Source organism: Antrostomus carolinensis, unplaced genomic scaffold (genome assembly GCF_000700745.2).
Source record: "Antrostomus carolinensis isolate BGI_N321 unplaced genomic scaffold, ASM70074v2 scaffold44759, whole genome shotgun sequence".
Taxonomy (NCBI): Eukaryota; Metazoa; Chordata; class Aves; order Caprimulgiformes; family Caprimulgidae; genus Antrostomus; species Antrostomus carolinensis.
Genome location: NW_010341480.1, coordinates 5,336 through 15,832, shown reverse-complemented (window position 1 = coordinate 15,832; position 10,497 = coordinate 5,336). Strand labels below are relative to the sequence as shown.

At 43.3% G+C, this 10,497-nt stretch overlaps 1 protein-coding gene across 1 annotated transcript; it reads right to left on the bottom strand.

Annotated features, from left to right (window-relative positions):
• Positions 1-361: 361 nt before the first annotated feature.
• On the bottom strand, positions 362-10,180 carry ASB9 (ankyrin repeat and SOCS box containing 9; the record flags this gene model as incomplete). The annotated part of the gene is made up of 7 exons (XM_010176482.1): positions 362-535; positions 4,886-5,077; positions 6,417-6,551; positions 7,088-7,238; positions 8,145-8,252; positions 9,323-9,402; positions 10,118-10,180. Coding segments are annotated over 7 exons (854 nt in total), but the record flags the coding sequence as incomplete, so codon positions are not given.
• Positions 10,181-10,497: the final 317 nt, after the last annotated feature.

The following is a 10,497-nucleotide window of genomic DNA, read 5'->3' as shown; positions in this document are numbered from 1 at the left end:
ATATGTGAAATGTTGTTAGTGCTGGACTGGGATATGCATTTTTTTTTGTAAGGGGCTGCCAACCACAAGTCCTCTGAATCATTGCCAGGATAAAGAGAATCAACAGATCTATTTTAAAATGCTATGCTCATTTTCTACACTTTCTAGGGGCTCTTGAGTCACATTTTCAAGCTTCACCATGCAACCATGCAGAATTGTTCTTTTCCAAATGATGGATTTGCCCAGGATGGTGGCAGTGAGGAATGAACGAGTTGGTCAGTCCTGTGCTTCTCAGAGCCAGGGCTTTACCAGGGACCAGCAACTACCATAAATTAACATTACAGGCATTGGCAATTCTACTTATGACAAAATAATCTTTCCTCAACAAACCTTGCTGTGTTATTAAAGGCACCATTTTGAACATCAAACGCTTAAACGTGAAGCAGGAAATGTTTCAGTTCGTCTGGGAGGAGAAGTCCAGTTATTTTTTGATGCTGCTTGTGTCCAAAGCACCTCCTGATGCACAAGCGGCACAATTGCATCAAGGACAGTGGCCCTGGAGAAAGAGCCGGGGAAGAGGTTACACGTGGCTTTATCACCTCATAATCGTAAAGCTGAAACAGCAGCTGTGCACCACCACTCCCCCCACCTCCTGCAACCCAGCCCATGCAGAGGCTGCGTGGCCCCTGGGAAGCTCAGCAGTGAAAAGCCAGACCTGTGCCCACCAAAGGACATCAGCCCAGCTGCAATTAAGTTCAGGCCTTGTCACTCCCTGTCATTACACAGGGAGTGCAATTATCATTAGCAGTATCAGTCTGTCCCTTTTAAGCTGCATGAGTGTGACATGGTTTGTGTTGTTTAGGATGATCAATGCTTCCTTCAAAATCCTTTCCCCCTCACTCTCCCAGTGAGATCCAAGTTTGCAGCCCACTACTTTCTTGAAATATATTTCATAATAGTGACAAACACATAGCAAAAGAAATACTACATAAGCCTTTGCTTACACCTTCCAGATTAATTGGTCTCATGCTGATAAATGCAAGCCCTGATGAAGAATCTGTAGTGCTTTTTTTATTCCTTAAGTACAATGGCATTATACGCTTACTTGGAGGTCTTGTCCTTTTCAGGAAGAGGTAGATCCTGTGCAGTGCTTTTGACTGCAGCACCTTTCAACGTTCAGCCCCCCAGCATGTCATTTGTGCCTCAGTGTGCAGCACGCAGGGGTGACAAGCATGGTGGTTGTCAGGGGGTCTATGGGAGGGCAGAGAAGAAGGGCAAAGCAGAGAGAACAGTGAGTGTGGACATAGGGGTCAGGTGCTGGGAGTGGGGAAGAGATGAGAAGAGACACTGTAGAAAGTGAGAGGGAGGTAAAGTGAGTTGGGAGGGGACAGTTTTGGTGCCACCAGCTGTGCCTGAAGGCTGGGCGGGTAGGTGTGTGGTCACCAGAGAGCTGAAATGCTAGTGCTGGTGGAGGAGTGAAGTGCAGCCAGAAGGAACGGGGGCTGCAGCAAAAGTGTGGTGAGACAGCAGCTTTAATCAGCTTTTGAGTCTTGCCTCACGCAGGCCACCAGGTTTCCAGCAGCTCTGCAAGGCTGAAGACCGCTGCAATATCTGAAGGGCTGTGCAAAGGGCTGCACCCTCCTGCTAGGAATCAGCGGATGATTTACCCTATGCCTGTGTACAAGACAACAAGGCAAGCTGATACGTGGCAATTGACACTGGCTATTGCAGTATCACACTGCATGTGTGTTTGGCTACTCTGATCTCACAGATAAATGGCCTGCCTGTAAACATCTCATTTAAAAAAGCTTCCATTAAAAAAAAAAAAAAAAAAATCCAAAACAACAACAAAAAAAGAACAACCAAAACCTCAAAATTTAAAGACTTCTCAAAACAACACGAGCAGTGTCACTATGCTGAAAAATATTTAGCAACTACAAGTATACTCTTCAAAGAAAAAAGTACATTTTTGGATTGCTAGCTAATTCTCCCACCCACAGGTAGGACTCTCCCTGAAGCACCAGCAGGGTATGCAGTGGTCCAGCAGAGGGGTGAAAACCTGGGAGGGGAGACCACCACATGTACTACACCTGCTCTGGGCTAGTCCTAGGGTGACTCTGGGTCACCACACTCACCAACTCATCTCTCGTGGAAAAACACACTCCCTCCAGCCTGCCCTGGCCATGGGTGTGGGGCGGCTGCCCCACAGCATCTTCAGAGTTGGGGGAGAGGAGCCATGTATGGGAGCAGGGCAGGAGAGCAGCAGCTCAACTGTGATATTGCTGAGGGGCCATGGGACTGGCAGGGCGACTCTGATCCCCTCAGCACATTGCCAATCTCCCCATGAAACCAGAGGGGTAATGTTTACACTGCTCCCCCAGGTTGCAACTGTTCAGCTGGCCAAAGAAATTAGACATTATCTGCCCATCAGGCATGACCCTACTCAGAAGAACATGCTGGAGAATATCAGAAAAAAACTATTCAGCAGCAAAGTGCCCTTCAGGCATTTATAAATTCTGATTTCAATTGCTGAATTTCACTTAGAAAAGTTCCTTACTGCCCAAGCTGTCAGCTCAACCCAAGCAGCGCTTCTCAGGCTGGCTCCACAGGGTGTGCCTGGAACGGTTTTCTATCTCAAATAAACAGGACACATGTGGTGCCACAGGAGTCAGGAGTCTAACGCAGCAGGGATTGTAGCTCAAAAAGATCACCACTCTGTGCACCATAGATTAGGCTGTGAAACCAAATACCCATTGCTCATACATAACAAGCATAACAGTTGTTTTCATGCTATTATTTTCATGTTACTATTTCATCAGGACCTGATTCATCACTTTATTTTTCAAGTTTTACCTTGGTGTAAATCTATTCATGACAACAATTATATCAACATGTAACTGGAATAATAAAGTCCTGATCCACATAATCAGCAACTTGTTTAAAATTATGAAAACATGACTGAGAATATCTAAAGAAGAACATCAGTACGCCAACGATTAGATATGAGAGACCTTATTCTAATTTTCTTGAAAATTGGTAAGATTTCTCTCCATAATTCATTATTTATGGCCATTAAAGTAAAATGGATCTGGAAATATTTCATTTACAGGTACAAGCTCTTCCTAAGGGTTAAGCCTGTAGTTTCATATTGATGGATTACTCAGCACATAATGATGGCCTTTCAAGAAAAACCTAGTTTATAAATATGCATCTGTGTATATATATATATATACATAATTCTTGTGCAATTTTCCTTAATCTCCACAAAAAACTAATAGAGAATCTTTTGTTTTAAAGATATTTTGGCACCTACGTAAGATCTTAAGATCTACACCCTCAGCAAGTTTGCCGATGACAGTCAAGCTGTGTGGTGCAGTTGACATGCTGGAGGGATGGGATGCCATCCAGAGAGACCTTGACAGGCTTGAGAGGGCGACCTGTGCTAACCTCATGAAGTTCAACAAGGCCAAGTGCAAGGTCCTGCACCTGGGTCGGGGCAATCCCAAACATAAATACAGGCTGGGCGTTGAATAGCTTTTGACCAGCTCTGGAGTGAAGGACTTGGGAGTGGTGGTGGATGAGAAGCTCAACATGAGCCAGCAATGTGCATTTGCAGCCCAGAAGGCCAATAACCATATCCTGGGCTGCATCAAGAGAAGTGTGTCCAGCAGGTCGAGGGAGGTGATTCTGCCCCTCTACTCTGCTCTCATAAGGCCCCACCTGGAGTACTGTGTCCAGTTCTGGAGCCCCCAACACAAGAAAGACATGGACCTGTTAGAACAAGTCCAGAGGGGGCCACAAGGACAATCTGAGGGCTGGAGCACCTCTCCTGTGAGGACAGGCTGAGAGAGTTGGGGCTGTTCAGCCTGGAAAAGAGAAGGCTCCAGGGAGATCTTATAGCCTTCCACTACCTGAAGGGGCCTCCAGGAAAGCTGGGGAGAGACTTTTTACAAGGGCAGGTAGTGATAGAACAAGGGGTAATAGCTCTAAACTGAAAGAGGGTAGGTTTAGATTAGATATGAGGAAGAAATTCTTCACTGTGAAGGTGGTCAGACACTGGAACAGGTTGCCCAGAGAAGCTGTGGATGCCCCCTCCCTGGAAGTGTTGAAGGCCAGGCTGGATGAGGCTTTGAGCAACCTGGTCTAGTGGAAGGTGTCCCTGCTCATGGCAGGGGGGTTGGAACTAGATGATCTTTAAGGTCCCTTCCAACCCAAACCATTCTATGATCTTGTCCAAACAATAAAAGTAAAGAACAAAGAATTAGAAGATCATTGTTTCAATTTTTTTTTTTTTTTTTTACAATATCACTTACATTAAAAATTTTCTCATTGCAATTTTGCACTTATGTTTAGACTGGTATATGGCACACACCTCAGGATTCTGTAAAAGCAAAGATCCCAGTCCTAATGCTCACCATGTAACCTCAACACCCAACTAAGGTAATTTTTTGCCTGCATTTGTCAGCATGTTCCAGACAACACTGCTGGGTCTAATCCTGCCTCAGACACAAGGGAACTGAGAGACTCTCACTGACTTCAGTGCTTTAGGTAATCAGAAAAAGCTACCATTAATTTCTAAGGAGCATTTTGCTTCCTTTTTTCACCTTAAACTCTATTTTGCATTATACTGCAAGCTCCGTATGATTACTCCTTGATGAAGTAGATTCACAACCTGGAGGTTGATAGATGGGTCACTGTTGTTACCATTATTGCTATTAGCATGCTACTATATTCTGATGGTAGAGGATACAGGTAGTGTCCATGTATCAGAAAATGGAAATAAGCTTAGCTATCCTCAGCATTGTAGTACTCGTAGCATGGAACAGCATAGCCTTTTTGCAGCAGGTTGTATATGTTTTCCCTAACAAATCCCGAGTGAATGAATAAAATAAGTGCTAAGGGGCACCTTCTTTCTGCAGGAATAGTTGTCCCACAGGGCTGCTGGGTGGGACCAGCTCCATTGGCCTCTTGCTTTCAGCATTCTTCACCCAAATGTCCGCTCCAAAGTCAATCAGCAGCGTCACCAGCTCTGCACTGCAATTCCTGGCAGCCGCATGCAGAGGAGAGTCCAGCCCTTTGCCACTGTTCACGTTTGCTCCTGAGCACAAAGAGGTGACAAAGAATAATGACTAGACAGTAGCCTATTTCCACTTACTGCACTAGCTACTAGTTCTGACTAATCCATAAATGCTGTAGCATCCACCCAGAGGTGGATTTCCTTGCATTTGGGCTTGATACCACAATTTTCACACGCACAACTTGCACTGGTTAGGGATCAGTGGGGTTGTCACAAAGTAAATGATCCCAGGGGAATGGTGCATTAGGACGTCCTTCATCCACAGTCCAGTCCTTGGATACCTTGAAGCAGGACAAAGTTGTAACTCTACCTATGGCCCACCTTTGCTCCCCATCCCAGTGCCCAATTCCCTTAAAATACATACAGGATTTCAACCTGCTCTGAACCGGAGTCTTAAGCCGGTGGGATTTTCAAATGACCAATCATCTGTGAAAATGGAAAAGTTCTGGAGGTCCTTGGTGGAGGAGGATATAAGCAAACACTGTGATGCATGCTTCCCCATCCATTATCCTGAGCTAATGTCCCCTAAAACACAAGAGTGAGTTGCAGAACCAATTTCAAACTATTTACAATGTTTTTACAGTACACTTTCTCATGCATAGAAGGCAGCAAACCCCAAAAGGTCAGAAAACAGAAAATAATAGCCAAACATTTAATGTTTAGGTTATAGACTGTATTTTATTTCATCAAGTAAAAATATGCTAAATAGTGCACAAGGCAATCTAGAGGGTTTTTGATTTTTTTTTTTCAAAATGGCTTTGTTGGTCCATCGTTTTTGTACTAGCTATGTGACTACTTTAGGTTATATGCCCCCTTTGGTTAGAAGAGATGCACTACTATAGATAACCAAAAAAAAAATATGGTCTTGTATGATTATCCAAATTCTTAGAGTTCTAGGTTTGTTTGGGGCAAAGAATATAGTGCTGAACATTTTTGTGTGTTGGAAATGTTTCAAACTTTTTATGAACTTGGTGGGTAATAAAACATATTTGCAGAAATACTATGTAAAAATGATTGAGTAAAAAGGGAAGAAAAGAAAAAAAGGAAATTTTTTCCTGCCCACTTCAAATAACTGCAGCATCACACACAGAGAAAGTGGAAAGGATGCTCTTTGTTCTAGGCACCACTGGCCGTAAGAAATTCAGGAACACCCACCATTTTGTTGGGAGCTGTAAAGCTGAGTTCCTAGGTCAAGATGACTCTGGTTACCCTGCTACCCCATTTAACCCAGGGCTGCCATTAAAAGCAAAACATCTCCAGGTCTCAGAGCAGGAGCTCATCTAAATCTTTGATGCAAAGAGAATCCAAAGATAGATGTTACAGGACATGAAAGTACCCCATCTTTTATTTTTCTTTTTACCTGACTCAAGCAGCTTCTTGGCACAGTTCACTTGCTGGTTCTCACAAGCTACATAAAGCGGAGTACCCAGATGCATGATGTTGTGATCTATATTTACCCCATGGGACGCGAGGAATTCGACACATTGCACATGACCTTAAAAGGGATAACAGAAGAGTCAACTCACAGAGATCAGGCATTTTTCAGTAGTCCAGATTCTCTATTGCAGTCATGTAATTTGGCAAAAATTCAATGTTTTGTCAAGAGATGGTAGTATAATACGCACTCCAGTGTTTCCAGCCTGGAAAACAGGAGCTGCAAAGACATGGTCAGCAAAACAGGCTAAAGCCCTCGCATTTTATCTGACTTATTTCAGATGTCTACCAAAGATGAGATGAATCAGGCAGTGTTCTTTTCCACTGCTTTTGAAGACAGCCAGATGACTCCCTCAGATGTCCACATTGTCATCAGCTGATTTGGACAACGCAACCCCTTTCAGGTGTCACCACATCACAGCCCAGCCCAGCTGCCCTCAGTGAACACAAGCAGTGGGGGAAACTGCACCACTCATGATGAGACCAACTGGGAAGGTTTTTCACATGACCCAAATCAAGAAAACAATCCTTATGTCTCTTTTCTACCCAACCCATTGCCACTAACAGGGAAAGGAGTGCTGATGCCCTTGGAGTTACCTCTCTTAGCAGCTTCATGGATGGGGGATGCCAAGTCACAGGGTGGGTGGAGGCTGGCTCCGTGCTGCAGCAATAAATTCAAGCAAGCCACACTGCCACTGACACAAGCACTGAACAACGGAGTGTGCCAGTCGACAGTAACTCCATTCACCTGGAGGAAAGAAAACACAATCAGGTTTTTGTTTTGTCTTCTCAGTATTTCAAAATTGATGAAAATTATCCAGTTTCTCAACAGAAAGTACGGTTCTCAGTACTTTTTATTTAATTCCTTGCAAAAACTGCCTACTGCTTCTGAAGATTACAACTTTTTATTAAAAAGATCATTAAAAAATATTTTTGAAAATTGCCCCCAAGTCTCTCCTCTTGCAAAACAATTTTTAACCACTGCCGCTCCAGGGTCTCTTGGGAGTTATCAAGTTACCAAGTTAAATGTGTGCCTATTTCTCAGTTATCTCATCTGAAACACACCTGCCTGTAACCATCTGCTGAAACAGTCCATTTTTAGCTGAAACTGTGTAGCCTTACCCTTTCTCAAAAATTTTAAACTGAAATGTAATATATGCATAAGGAGGTAGTTTTCTTATTCACTGTAATATCGAGATTAGCTTGAAAAGCAGAGGCCATAAGACACACCTGTTTCACCACTTTACTTGCATGTTGTTTCTGTTTTATTGCCAGTTGATTCTAACAGTTCTACACCTCCACTTAAGACTCTGCTTATTGACACCAATGAGATTAGTGTGTGCAGAAAATAAAATACACTCTTTACTGTTGCAAGATCATAAACCCTTTGCAAGAGGAGCTTCTCTTTATTCTTTCAGTAAATGATGAGAACATTGCACCTTCATCTAAAGAACAATAACTGTTTTTTAAATCTGTGCTTTTTTGATTACTTTATTAAGAAGTTCATTTTATACTGTATGTACCTTAAACAGAGCTAATTACAGTGGATAAATCAAGGGATATGCTGACAAGAAATAGTACATCACCTAACACTAAATTGTGATAATACAACATACTAATGCTAGAGATAACGGTCTGTCCATCATGTACTTACCTGAGCACCATGTTTTAATAGGACACTGGCACAAGCTGCATGACCCCCTAGGCAGGCTTCATGGAGAGGAGACACCTGGTCTGCTGTAACAAGATTAACATCACTCCCCTGATGAAATAATGGAAAATATTACAACCAACTACCAAACCCCTCATACAAGCAAAAAAGCTTTAAAGCTTTATGTAATCAGACCTTCCTCAACTCAGTAGGTAAGTAGAGAAAGAGGCTGTGGTGCTCTGGCTGGAGTGGATGCTGGCACAGCATACCAGAGATCATGCCTTTACACACCGCTAATCAGTGCGGAAAGCTGTAGGCAGTGGACTGTCCAATGGGACAATTCAGAACTCAGCATGATTTTATTTCTATGACACCACAAATAGCAAAATCTGAAATTAAAAAAAAAAAAAAAAAAAAAAAAAAGATGAAAAATTGCTACTAGAGTTCTTGGCAGGGTGGTGAGTGCTGCGTTTTTACATCACTGCTCAAGACTTCTGACCTCCTGCCCACTGGGTCTGCAGTTGTTTGACTGGATCAAATCCTGAAATGCTTTTGAGCTGTTTTCTGCTCTTTGCAGCAAAGCACACTCTGACGGAAATCCAGCCCCTGCACTAGAAACCATTGGCTTGATTGTACAGGATCTTTTGCTTCTAGTAATCTTGATGCTCCAGAAGGTTAAGCTGGAAGAGTCTCAAATGGAGCAGTGAGGTTCAGAAATAACTTCTCCATAGCCAAGCCCTTCTGCAGCAAGAGCAAGGGTCCCAGATACCCTCAAGCACTTCAGAAAAAGATGTGTGGGTGGCTGAATTGAAGCCTCAACCAGAGCCTTGCCTGAGTCCAGAGCTGCCCCCAACCCAGGGCACCGAATGCTGCTTGCAGGCATGGGAGCTACAAAAGGAATCCCACAGCCACCTGGAGATCCCAGCAACTGGGATCACACCATCTGCACTGGAATTAAAGTAGGAAGCAGGATATTTTGAAACAACATCAGCTTAGTGCACGGAGCTTGCGCTAGGTGAGGAACTACTTGTAGAAAAAAAAAAAAATATTCTGTTACACAAAGATTTCACTGCATTCTGGCCAACCCTGGAGTTATAGAGTAAGTTGCACAGTAAAGCACAGACTGTATTCAACAACTGAACAAACCCAGCAGAGATCGTATGAACCCAGCAGAGGGGTACCTGTTTGATGAGTTTCTTCAGAGTAAGCAGACGCCCATGGATAGAGGCATCATGCAAAGGAGACCAGTCTGAAACAAAGTCTGTATAAAGAGAAAAACAAGAAAAATTCTAACAACTCCATCAACTGTTTCATCAGTGGTTTTCACTTCACCTATGTGACCCCAGTAAACCTCATTAATTTATTACATGAGCTGCCAAGCTTCCCTTGGAGCAGCTGCCAGGAGGGAGTGAGACAAGAGAACGGCTTCTCTCTGGGTGACTTTTTAACTCATCCCGTGTTGGTGCTGAGCAGCTGTGCTCCCCTTCAGAAGATGAGAGAGGGGGGGGACTTGCAGAATATCACCTTGTTCTGACTGAGCTTGTCCCTTACTTTGAATTATTTCTAGTGCTTTTGTTTTCACAAGCTCATTACACTTTACCAATTGTTTTCTCAAGCTCATTACACTTTATCAAATTAGCCAAAGGGCTACATTTTGAAGAGGGTATGGCTGCTTGGTCATTTACCTCTGCTTAGACCTGGGCTAGAGTCAACATTACCTAATAAGAGAAGGTGTCAAAGTACAAGGAGATAAATTGTGTTACCTGTTGATTTTGCCTTTTAGTTTTCAGTGTTTGGCGTTAGCCTGTGCAATGGTGCATTTTAAGTAATAGCTGTATTCCCTGGATTGTTGAAACTGCAAAGTGAGGTACAGCACATATATACCTTACAAATATTAACAGAAAGGGATCTTCAGCACTACAGATTTTATGGCTCACAGCCAGCTGACAACAATAATCCCTCTGGGAGACATTTACCTCCTTCAGCATTCATTGCCTCAAATCCCAGTGTCTGGTCTATGTCAATGGCCCAGGTTTCCCCTGAGAATGAAGAGAAGCATTTCCAAAGGGCATTTCACCCAGCTTCTTTTGGAAATGCATTTTGCTAATCTCTGGAGATGTCCCACTCTCTTTCCACTAACTACCAAAAAAACTCCAATGACTAACTTGGATGAGTTGCTGAGGTTTTCAGGGACTACACTAGATCACATGCATGGAACGGGACGCCTAACTGTGAGAAGTCAGCCTTCAGCAACAAAACCTAATAAGCCACTATAATCCTTTAAAATCATTTTTGCAGATTAGCTGATAATGTCAGTGCTTATACAAGATCTGCAGATCTTGTCTCAGGTATGAAT